Source organism: Nerophis ophidion, linkage group LG08, assembly GCF_033978795.1.
Source record: "Nerophis ophidion isolate RoL-2023_Sa linkage group LG08, RoL_Noph_v1.0, whole genome shotgun sequence".
In the NCBI taxonomy this organism is placed as follows: Eukaryota; Metazoa; Chordata; class Actinopteri; order Syngnathiformes; family Syngnathidae; genus Nerophis; species Nerophis ophidion.
In genome coordinates this window covers 27,565,069-27,577,484 of record NC_084618.1, presented here as the reverse complement: position 1 = coordinate 27,577,484, position 12,416 = coordinate 27,565,069, and the positions used below count along the sequence as shown (strand labels likewise).

Sequence of the window (12,416 nt, the reverse complement as noted above, 5' to 3'; positions counted from 1 at the left end):
TACATTTTCTTCCTGTCCTTGTTCACTGTGTATTTCTGTCCTTTTCACAGTGTCTTCCTGTCCTTTTCACAGTGTCTTCCTATCCTTTTCACAATGTCTTCCTGTCTTTCTACCAATAACTTCCTGTCCTTTTTGCAGTGTCTTCCTGTCCTTTTTCACAGTGTCTTCCTGTCCTTTTTCACAGTGTCTTATTGTCCTTTTCCACAGTGAAGTGAAGTGAATTATATTTATATAGCGCTTTTTCTCTAGTGACTCAAAGCGCTTTACATAGTGAAACCCAATATCTAATTTTTACATTTAAACCAGTGTGGGTGGCACTGGGAGCAGGTGGGTGAAGTGTCTTGCCCAAGGACACAACTGCAGTGACTAGGATGACAGAAGCGGGGATCGAACCTGCAACCCTCGAATTGCTGGCACGGCCGCTCTACCAACCGAGCTATACCGCCCCACTGTGTCTTCCTGTCCTTTTTCACTGTATCTTCCTGTCCTTTTTCACTGTGTCTTCCTGTCCTTGTTCACTGTGTCTTCCTGTCCTTTTTCACTGTGTCTTCCTGTCCTTGTTTACGGTGTCTTACTGTCCTTTTCACAGTGTCTTCCTGTCCGTTTCACAGTGTCTTCCTGTCCGTTTCACAGTGTCTTCCTGTCCGTTTCACAGTGTCTTCCTGTCCGTTTCACAGTGTCTTCCTGTCCTTTCCATGATGTCTTCCTGTCCTTTTCGCAGTGTATTCATGTCCTTTTTCACAGTGTCTTCCTGTCCTTTTTCACAGTGTCTTCCTGTAGTTGTTCAGTGTCTTACTGTCCTTGTTCATAGTGTCTTCCTGTCCTTTTCACAGTGTATTTCTGTCCTTTTCACAGTGTCTTACTGTCCTTGTACACAGTGTCTTACTGTCCTTGTTCACAGTGTCTTACTGTTCTTGTTCACAGTGTCTTCCTGTCCTTGTTCACAGTGTCTTCCTGTACTTGTTCACAGTGTCTTACTGTCCTTGTTCACAGTGTCTTACTGTCCTTTTCACAGTGTCTTACTGTCCTTTTCACAGTGTCTTACTGTCCTTTTTCACAGTGTCTTCCTGTCCTTTTTCACAGTGTCTTCCTGTCCTTTTTCACAGTGTCTTCCTGTCCTTTTTCACAGTATCTTCCTGTCCTTGTTTACATTTTCTTCCTGTCCTTGTTTACATTTTCTTCCTGTCCTTGTTCACAGTGTCTTCCTGTCCTTGTTCAGTGTATTTCTGTCCTTTTCACAGTGTCTTCCTGTCCTTTTCACAGTGTCTTCCTGTCTTTCTACCAATAACTCCTGTCCTTTTTCACAGTGTCTTCCTGTCCTTTTTCACTGTGTTTTCCTGTCCTTGTTCACGGTGTCTTCCTGTCCTTGTTCACGGTTTCTTCCTGTCCTTTTCCCAGTGTATTTCTGTCTTTTTCAAAGTGTCTTCCTGTCCTTTTCACAGTCTTCCTGTCCTAACAGTGTCTTTCTGTCCTTCTAACATAACAGTGTCTTCCTGTCCCTCTAACAATAGCAATGTGCACATGGACACATTTAACGGGATTAAAAGCCCAACCGTCATAAAATGCTTAACGTTAACATGCCATCCGGAATATTTATACACATTTGTATCTAAAATTCATTGCGATTGAGGTTGATTATGAGATTATGAGATTGAGGTGGTTTATGCCGAAAGTCATTTGGATTGTAGCGCTTGAAAACACATCTTCCAAAATTCGTGTTCGAATTATCTCTACTGCGCAGGTCATAGATGTCAGTTTTACTTTGGTGGTGGGGCGGCAACTAAGTTTAATAGTCTCAGAATGAAGTGATTGTCTTGCTGTTGTCTCCCCCCATTCAACATGTACAGAAGTAGCATCCCATACTGTTGAGTGTGTTGTTTTAAAACAAGACAAAAACAAACGTATGGTGTGCAGTGTCATCTGTTTATTTTAATTTCCCCTCAATATAAAGTATTTCTGATTCTGATGTAACAATAAAAGAAAGGCGCTGTTTTATTCACGACATTACAGCTACTCTAAGTGCTAACTGCTAGCCTCAAACACATACACAGAAGGTGGTAACATAAAGACGCACCGCAACCCGTACATAATCACAACATAAAAAGCACAGAACAGCTACATTTCAAAAAGAGGTAAAACAAAAGTAGTGAACTGAAGGAAAAAAATATAAATACCGTGATTACGTCAGACAACCTGAAATGCCCACAGCCATGTTTGTTTACAGTGGAGGTCACTGCTTATTCAGCACCTGCAGTGAGCATTGTTTATGTTCGGTTCTGCGCATGAAAATGCACGTCATAATCAGGTCATTGTTTTCATTGTCCATGTATACAGTAACACTCTAATTTGTAAATTGAGCAGAATAAATAAATGTTGTCCATGTACACGTGGCTACTATATTTGTGTCACTGTTAAGTGTCTTCCTGTCACTGTTAACAGTGTTTTCCTGTCACTTTTAACAATGTCTTCCTGTCACTTTTAACAATGTCTTCCTGTCACTTTTAACAGTGTCTTCCTATCACTTTTAACAGTGTCTTCCTGTCACTTTTAACAGTGTCTTCCTGTCACTTTTAACAGTCTCTTCCTGTCACTTGTAACAGTGTCTTCCTGTCACTTGTAACAGTGTCTTCCTGTCACTTGTAACAGTGTCTTCCTGTCACTTGTAACAGTGTCTTCCTGTCACTTTTAACCGTGTCTTCCTGTCACTTTTAACCGTGTCTTCCTGTCACTTTTATCCGTGCTTTCCTGTCACTTTTAACCGTGCTTTCCTGTCACTTTTAACCGTGCGTTCCTGTCACTTTTAACCGTGTCTTCCTGTCACTTTTAACAGTGTCTTCCTGTCACTTTTATGGTGCATTCCTGTCACTTTTATCGGTGTCTTCCTGTCACTTTTAACAGTGTCTTCCAGTCACTTTTACCAGTGTCTTCCTGTCACGTTTAACGGTGTCTTCCTGTCACGTTTAACGGTGTCTTCCTGTCACTTTTAACCGTGTCTTCCTGTCACTTTTATCGGTGTCTTCCTCTCACTTTTAACCGTGTCTTCCTCTCACTTTTAACTGTGTCTTCCTGTCACTTTTAACCGTGCTTTCCTGTCACTTTTAACAGTGCTTTCCTGTCACTTTTAACCGTGCTTTCCTGTCACTTTTAACCGTGCTTTCCTGTCACTTTTAACCGTGCTTTCCTGTCACTTTTAACCGTGCTTTCCTGTCACTTTTATGGTGCATTCCTGTCACTTTTATCGGTGTCTTCCTGTCACTTTTATCGGTGTCTTCCTGTCACTTTTAACAGTGTCTTCCAGTCACTTTTACCAGTGTCTTCCAGTCACTTTTAACAGTGTCTTCCTGTCACGTTTAACAGTGTCTTCCTGTCACTTTTAACAGTGTCTTCCTGTCACTTTTAACAGTGTCTTCCTGTCACTTTTAACCGTGTCTTCCTCTCACTTTTTAACCGTGTCTTCCTCTCACTTTTTAACCGTGTCTTCCTCTCACTTTTTAACCGTGTCTTCCTCTCACTTTTTAACCGTGTCTTCCTCTCACTTTTTAACCGTGTCTTCTTGTCACTTTTTAACCGTGTCTTCCTGTCCTCCACAGAGGCAACATGTGATATGTTTTATCGTGACTGGAGGACAATACGGTGTGATGATGTTACCTGGCAAGCAGGGCGTGTCTTTGTGCTTTTGTTGTCAGCGTTCAATACGAGCGTGTCCCACGAGGTCTTACCTGGTCCAACAGGGTGGGGTGTCTTTGTGAACGCCCGCTGCCCCCGAAAGAGAATCGTGTTACATGCTGATGTGAGCGAGTACTTAGCAGATAATAATTCACATCAGCACCAACTTTTTATGTGGTGTTCTCTTCAAAACAAAAGCAGACAAAGATTTCATTGTATTGCAGCAGGGATACATTCATATTCATTGTCAAGTTTATTGCATTGTTGAACTACTTTTATATACATAAAACAAATACGGCCACGGTTTTTGTTCTGCTTCAAAGGCTCTGTTTAAAATCTTAGAAATTCCCATAGAAAATACAAAACCCACAACCAGTGAAGTTGGCACGTTGTGCGATTCGTAAATAAAAACAGAATCCAATGATTTGCAAATCCTTACATTCAATTGAATAGGCTGCAAAGACAAGATATTTAATTTTCTAACTGAGAAACCTAATTATTTTTTTGCAAATAATCATTAACTTAGAATTTAATGGCAGCAACACATTGCAAAAATGTTGGCACAGGGGAATTTTTACCACTGTGTAACATGGCCTTTCCTTTTAACAACCCAGTAAATGTTCGGGAACTGAGGAGACCAATTTTTTAAAACTTATTAGGTGGAATTATTTCCCATTGTTGCTTAAGTTGTTCAACAGTCTCCCTTATTGTATTTTAGGCTTCATATTGTGCCACACATTTTCAATGGGAGACAGGTCTGGACTACAGGCAGGCCAGTCTAGGACCCGCACTCTTTTACTATGAAGCCATGCTATTGTAACACATGTTTTGGTATTGTCTTGCTGAAATAAGCAGGGGGGTCCATGAAAAAAAGGTTGCTTTGATGGCAACCAATGTTGTTCCAAAACCTGTATGTACCTTTCAGCATTAATGGTGCCTTCACAGATGTGTAAGGTACCCATGCCTTGACCACTTACACACACTCATACCATCACAGATACTGGCTTTAGAACTTTGCGCCTATAACAATCTGGATGGTTATTTTCCTCTTTGTTCTGGAGGACACAACGTCCACAGTTTCCAAAAACAATTGAAATGTGGACTCATCAGACCACAGTACACTTTTCCACTTTGCATCAGTCTATCTTAGATGAACTCTGGCCCAGTTAAGTCGGCGGCGTTTCTGGGTGTTGTTGATAAATGCCTTTCGCTTTGCACAGTAGTTTTAACTTGCACTTACAGAAGTAGCGACAAACTGTAGTTACTGACAGTGGTTTTCTGAAGTGTTTCTGAGCCCATGTGGTGATATCCTTTACACACTGATGTCACTTTTTGATGCAGTACCGCCTAAGGGTTCAACGGTTCGTAATATCATCGCTTATGTGCAGTGATTTCTCCAGATTCTTTGAACCTTTTGATGATATTGCGGACCGTAGATGGTGAAATCCCTATATTCCTTGCAATAGCTCGTTGAGAAATGTTGTTGGTAAACTGTTGGACAATTTGCTCACGCATTTGTTCACAAAGTGGTGACCTTCGCTCCATCCTTGTTTGTGAATGACTGCGTATAAAAGAAGCTTCCATGAAATGCTCAATCACTGCACCCACCTGTTCCCAATTAGCCTCTTCACCTGTGGGATGTTCCAAATAAGTGTTTGATGAGCATTCCTCTGCTTTCTCAGTCGTTTTTGCCATTTGTGCCAGCGTTTTTGAAACATGTTGCAGGCATCAAATTCCAAATTAGTTATTTGCAAAAAGTTGTGTTTTCCTGTTCAAACGTTAAATATCTTGTTTTTGTAGTGTATTCAATTGAATATAGGTTGAAAGAGATTTGCAAATCATTGTATTCTGTTTTTATTTACCATTTACACACTGTGCCAATTTTACTGGTTTTGGGATTTGTAATCTCAATCCAATTAATCCTATCCAGCGCTTAGACAAAACATTTTTACAGAGAAAGACAGTCATAAGTACAAAACAGATGTTGAAACATATTCCACTGTACATCTTAATTTGGCTCTAGCCGTAAGAGAAAGCTTAGAATCTGAGTCACCAAAGTGTTTTTAATTCAATTAAAATCTAGCCAGTGTCTAAAAACATAACAGTAGAGTATATTGTATTTTTGTTTTCTTGTGGCAATGAGACGAAACGTGTGACAATCATCACACCGCCCACTTCTGCATTTCAACCGCAGCCTTATAAAAAGTCCTCAAGTAGAAGTCGTAATTTGTTGTTGATCGTACAAAAGTAGCATTGTAACAGTCATCTGCCACAGAAGAGTGTTGTGTGAGGACTGAAGAAGAAAAGAATCCAACCCTGAGGCGAGTTACTTGGAAGAAACAACACATCTCAAGTCCGTTTCTTTCGTCTTCCTGTCTCCCGCCCTCAGATGAGATGGAGACGGCGTCCTGCACCACCACGTCCAACACCAAGTGTCAGTGCAAAGCCGGAACCTTCTGCGTGCCCGACCAGGCCTGTGAAGTCTGCAAACGTTGCGCCAAGTAAGCCTGTTTAACTTGGACCAATCAGAAAGCAGCAATCTCGTCAGCTGATTATTTATCCTGAAAGACTTGGTTTCTTAAAGTGGTTTTTACTTGTGACTCAGCATATAGTAAAAGTACTGATTACTGACGAGAGTGCACCCGGAAAGTATTCACATCCATTTATTTCTTACACATTTTGTTATGTTACAGCCTTATTCCAAAATGGAATGAATTAATCTTTGTTCTAAAAATTCTACAGACAATACCTCAAAATGACAATGTGAAAAAGTATTTTAGAGAATTTTTTGCAAATGTATTACAAATAAAAATAGCAGAAATCACACATACATAAGTATTCACAGCCTTTGCTTGGTACTTTGTTGATGCACATTTGGCAGCAATTACAGCCTCAGTTCTTTTTGAGTACGATGCCATAAACTTAGCATGCCTATCTTTGGGCACTTTCTCTCATTCCTCTTTGCAGCACCTCTCAAGCTCCCATCAGATTGAATGGGAAGTGTTGATTTGCATTCAGTATATCTGTGTACATTGCTGCATTCATCTTAGTCTAGTCAGGGAGGTGAACCAACAACCCAATGGTAACTCATTCTTCTGTGGAGAGAGGAGAACCTTCCAGAAAGAGAACCATCTCTGCACCAATCCACCACTCAGGTCTGTGTGGTAAAGTGGCCAGACCAAATAATTTAGTTTTTCATGGTCTGAGAGTCTTTCAGGTGCATTTTGGCAAACTTTTTTACAAGAAATGGCAAAAAAGGTTGGCAAAATGCACCTGAAAGACTCTCAGACTATAAAAACCAAATTATTTGGTGTGATGAGACAAAGATTGGAGTCAGGCATCATGTTAGGAGGAAATCAGGCCAATACCATCCCTACAGTGAAAGCATGGTGGTGGCGGCATTATGCTGTGGGGTTGTTTTTCAGTGGCAGGAACTAGGAAACTAGTCAGGATAGAGGTAAAGATGATTGCAGCAATGTATAGAGACATCCTGGATGAAAACCAACACTTCCCCTCTAACCCGATATGGCTTGAGCGGTGGTGCAAAGAGGAATGGGCAAAACTGCTCAAAAATACGTGGCATTGTATTCAAAAAGACTTGAGGCTGTATTGAGCAAAGGCTGTGAATACTTATGTGATTTTTTTTTCAGTTTTTTTAATGAATTAGCATTTTTTTAAAAAGCCTCTTCACATTGTCATTCTGGGGTATTGTATGTATAATTTTGAAGACAAAAATGAATGTGTTCCATTTTTGGAATAAGGCTGTAACATAACAAAATGTGGAAAAAGTGAGGCGCTGTGAATACTTTCCGGACGCACTGCATGTGGTTGATTTCTTCAGCTAGAAGTGGAAAAGTTAGTGATAAATGTGCAAAGTTGGAAAAAGATGGTTGATGCTGTGTTGTGTTCAGGTGTAAAGCGGGCGAGGAGGAGGTGAAGAAGTGCACTCACTACTCCAACACCGTGTGCAGAAAACGCGACCTGTCCCCTACCCAAACCCCGTTGGCCCAAACCCCGCCCACTCCCGCCTCCCCAGTGATCATTGGTAACTATATATATATATATATATATATATTATTTTTTTTTTTTTTCCAAGTGTTGAAGCTTTGTTGCTCATTTGTTTGTTTTACGTGCGCTGTGTTGCAGTCGTTCCCATCTTGGGCTGCCTCTTGCTCCTCGTCGTGATCACCGGGCTCGCCGTGTTATTTTACAAGCAGGGCCGCTTGCAACTACCATGTGAGTGGGGGGAAAAAACCCGGCCGCCGCATTTTAATCATCTTCCTGAGGACGCCAAATGCTAATCAGTGTTCTTTCGCCGCAGGTGCAAAGAGTCACGGCGATACCAGTGATGATGTGAAGATCCCAATCGTAAGTATTTTTAATCCTCAACCAATCACAGCATGATGCCAAACCACAGTTAGCTTCAGGCTAACCTACTAAACAACAAATACTTGACACGCTAATCTAAAATGGTCTCCATTGTTGCACTTGCGCACTTAAACTAAATATTTTTAGTACACACTGAGCGGTACATTAAAATTCAGTACGCTGTCAGGACCCAGATGTTGTACTCAAAATGGTGGTAGAGATTTACACCCCTTCAATAGTCACCATCTTGGCTAGGTCGGGGAAGGAGAGGGACTAAATTGATTGTTTTACACTTAAAAAGTGGAGAAATCGGTCAATATTGTTGTGGAAGTCGCTTCCCAAGCGTTCCACTGGTAGGCACGGCATATACTTGCCAACCTTGAGACCTCCGATTTCGGGGGTTGAGGGGCGTGGTCGGGGGCGGAGGCGTAGTTTGGTGGTGTGGTTGGGGTGGGGGGCGTGGTTAACAGGGTAGGAATATATTTACAGCCAATTCACCAACTTGAGTATTTCATATACTGTATATTTCATATATATATATGTATGTATGAAATACTTCACTTTCAGTGAATTCTAGCTATATATATTTATTTTATTATATATATAAATAAAATAAATAGTTGAATTTCAGACGGCACCTATCAAATACACAGTAATAAAAACACAGTTGTTCTACTAACTGTACTGTGCTTGCTGGTTACTTAAAAAAAACAACACTTACCTTTCACTATTTGAGTAACGTCACTTCCGTGTTTCCAGAAGACGGCGCCAGTATGTGCTTTGGCCGGCCGTCTCTCGCTGTCAGCTCTGTTCGTTTTTGTGTTGTATTTTCGTCTCTGTCAGCTCACTGCTTGTGTATGACCGCCAAACACTGTTGGATCTTTGCCCCTCTCCCACTGATATGATCAACTTCGACGTTGGTTTTTCGACGTCCCAGTCAGCTTTTTCACCTGGCCGGATTCCTGCCTTCCTTTCCCGCCTCGTGGCTCATCTCCCCCGCCACCTCTGGGCCGTGTGTCGGGCCCTACCTGGATTAGCTGCGCCCTTGGACGTGCTGTACCCCGCCATGTTCGGTCTTGTGAACGGAAGATCTTTGATAAACAAAACATTTATCCTGAAGGATTTCTTCACTTCCCGCAGACTTGACTTCCTCTGTGTGATAGAAACATGGCTGAGAGCCGGTGAGTCTGCCCCTCTTATTGAACTTATTGAACGGCATTTAAATTACTTTAAATGCCGTCAGATCCAACTGCAATCCTCATTTTCAAGCTTCGAACTGTTGATGTTTGAGCTGGAGGGGGCGTGGCCTCCAGCTCCGGCTAAATTTCGGAAGATTTTCGGGAGAAAATGTCTTCCGGGAGGTTTTCGGGAGAAAATGTCTTCCGGGAGGTTTTCGGGAGAGGCGCTGAACTTCGGGAGTCTCCCGGAAAATCCAGGAGGGTTGGCAAGTATGGCACGGCACCGGAGCCAGGCGTGCAGTTTTTAACCAGGTTTTGATGTACATAGATTTTTAGCACAAGTTTTCTCTCCAGCGGGACGCGACTTTTCAGCCACGTCCGTATTCTCTTCCCCCTCCTGCTCCCGGCCGCTTACTGTTAAATACAACAGATGATTAGATCAACACGTATCACCTGTGAAATCTTAGCACCTGCCAGCTGTGTCTCGCCGTCAGCACATGCTCGTCCTCAGCACCATAGACAGAGGCGGTGACCTTAGCTCCAGCAGGCGCGCTGGCCACACCTCCCTCCACAGTTGTGAAAGTCATTTCCAGTAAGTGTACAAAGACAGTAATGGATTATAATAGTCTAATTTAAATAATTTCTTAAATCCATCACTGTTGTCGTACTAAAAATGGCCATTGCAATATTTTCTATACTTTCCACTGCCACATGTTGCTACATGGGGATGGGTACCAAATTCCGTATTTTTATAGACAGCAACTGAATTCCGTCAGTACTAAAGGGTATCGCTTCACATAAAATGATGCCATATTTCAGACTCAAACACTTGTCGGGGAAACAAGCACTTGAGCAGCACTCAAAGCTTGGGATGTATATCGTTAGGATTAATTGATACCGACACCAATGTCGATATTCCTCATTGACACCGGTGTTTATCTGTATTCTTATCAGTACCATATGTAATTGGTGTGAATAAAGATGCGGGAAAAAAATACTATTTTTGGTGGTTGTGCCCTGCCAACATCAGGTAACATTTCACAGCAGGGAAATCGTTTATCAATGCCTGTTTTTTCAGTCTTAAACAAGTCAACTGTGTTTGCAGTCCAAGGTGCAGAGACATCATCTTGTCAAGACCATGACCCATCACTGTTTCTTTTCATTACAATTACATTCAGCTGGGAGTAATATTTATGTATGGCATTTATAAGCAGAGCACGTACCTTTTACAAGACATATCACATCATACAAATCAATAGATAGATAGATAGATAGATAGATCAATCAATCAATCAATGTTTATTTATATAGCCCCAAATCACAAATGTCTCAAAGGACTGCACAAATCATTACGACTACAACATCCTCGGAAGAACCCACAAAAGGGCAAGGAAAACTCACACCCAGTGGGCAGAGAGAATTCACATCCAGTGGGACGCCAGTGACAATGCTGACTATGAGAAACCTTGGAGAGGACCTCAGATGTGGGCAACCCCCCCTCTCTAGGGGACCGAAAGCAATGGATGTCGAGCGGGTCTAACATGATACTGTGAAAGTTCAATCCATAGTGGCTCCAACACAGCCGCGAGAGTTCAGTTCAAGCGGATCCAAGACAGCAGCGAGAGTCCCGTCCACAGGAAACCATCTCAAGCGGATCAGCAGCGTAGAGATGTCCCCAACTGATACAGGCGAGCAGTCCATCCTGGGTCCCGACGAGCGGTCCATCCTGGGTCTCGACTCTGGACAGCCAGTACTTCATCCATGGTCATCGGACCGGACCCCCTCCACAAGGGAGGGGGGGACATAGGAGAAAGAAAAGAAGCGGCAGATCAACTGGTCTAAAAAGGAGGTCTATTTAAAGGCTAGAGTATACAGATGAGTTTTAAGGTGAGACTTAAATGCTTCTACTGAGGTAGCATCTCGAACTGTTACCGGGAGGGTATTCCAGAGTACTGGAGCCCGAACGGAAAACGCTCTATAGCCCGCAGACTTTTTTGGGGCTCTAGGAATCACTAATAAGCCGGAGTCTTTTGAACGCAGATTTCTTGCCGGGACATACGGTGCAATACAATCGGCAAGATAGGCTGGAGCTAGACCGTGTAGTATTTTATACGTAAGTAGTAAAACCTTAAAGTCACATCTTAAGTGCACAGGAAGCCAGTGCAGGTGAGCCAGTACAGGCGTAATATGATCAAACTTTCTTGTTCTTGTCAAAAGTCTAGCAGCCGCATTTTGTACCAGCTGTAATCTTTTAATGCTAGACATGGGGAGACCCGAAAATAATACGTTACAGTAATCGAGACGAGACGTAACAAACGCATGGATAATGATCTCGGCGTCTTTAGTGGACAAAATGGAGCGAATTTTAGCGATATTACGGAGATGAAAGAAGGCCGTTTTAGTAACGCTTTTAATGTGTGACTCAAAGGAGAGAGTTGGGTCGAAGATAATACCCAGATTTTTTACCGAGTCACCTTGTTTTATTATTTGGTTGTCAAATGTTAAAGTTGTATTATTAAATAGAGGTCGGTGTCTAGCAGGACCGATAATCAGCATTTCCGTTTTTTTGGCATTAAGTTGCAAAAAGTTAGCGGACATCCATTGTTTAATTTCATTAAGACACGCTTCCAACTGACTACAGTCCGGCGTGTTGGTCAGCTTTAGGGGCATGTAGAGTTGGGTGTCATCAGCATAACAGTGAAAGCTAATACCGTATTTGCGTATGACGTCACCCAGCGGCAGCATGTAGATGCTGAAGAGTATAGGGCCAAGGACCGAACCCTGGGGAACTCCACACGTTACCTTAACATAGTCCGAGGTCACACTGTTATGGGAGACGCACTGCATCCTATCAGTAAGATAAGAGTTAAACCATGAGAGGGCTGAGTCTGACATACCAATTCGTGTTTTGATACGCTCTAATAAAATATTATGATCGACGGTATCGAAAGCAGCGCTAAGATCGAGGAGCAGCAACATAGATGACGCATCAGAGTCCATCGTTAGCAATAGATCATTAGTCAATTTTGCGAGGGCTGTCTCAGTCGAGTGATTTGCCCTGAAACCGGATTGAAAGGTTTCACATAGATTGTTAAACGCTAAGTGTTCATTTAGCTGCTCTGCAACAATTTTTTTGAGGATTTTCGAAATAAAGGAAAGGTGAGACACCGGTCGGTAGTTTACCATGAGGTCAGGATCGAGGTT

The 12,416-nt window shown here is 42.3% G+C and overlaps 1 protein-coding gene across 2 annotated transcripts in view; it reads left to right on the top strand.

Moving 5' to 3' along the window:
* The window catches only part of tnfrsfa (tumor necrosis factor receptor superfamily, member a), a 137,762-nt gene that overhangs the window by 115,399 nt on the left and 9,947 nt on the right, over window positions 1–12,416 (top strand). For both annotated transcript variants that reach the window (XM_061908182.1, XM_061908181.1), the window contains exons 4-7: window positions 6,056–6,167; window positions 7,578–7,711; window positions 7,813–7,902; window positions 7,988–8,034. In XM_061908182.1, the coding sequence (XP_061764166.1) occupies window positions 6,056–6,167; window positions 7,578–7,711; window positions 7,813–7,902; window positions 7,988–8,034 (383 nt within the window). The remainder of the gene's footprint in view (window positions 1–6,055; window positions 6,168–7,577; window positions 7,712–7,812; window positions 7,903–7,987; window positions 8,035–12,416) is intronic.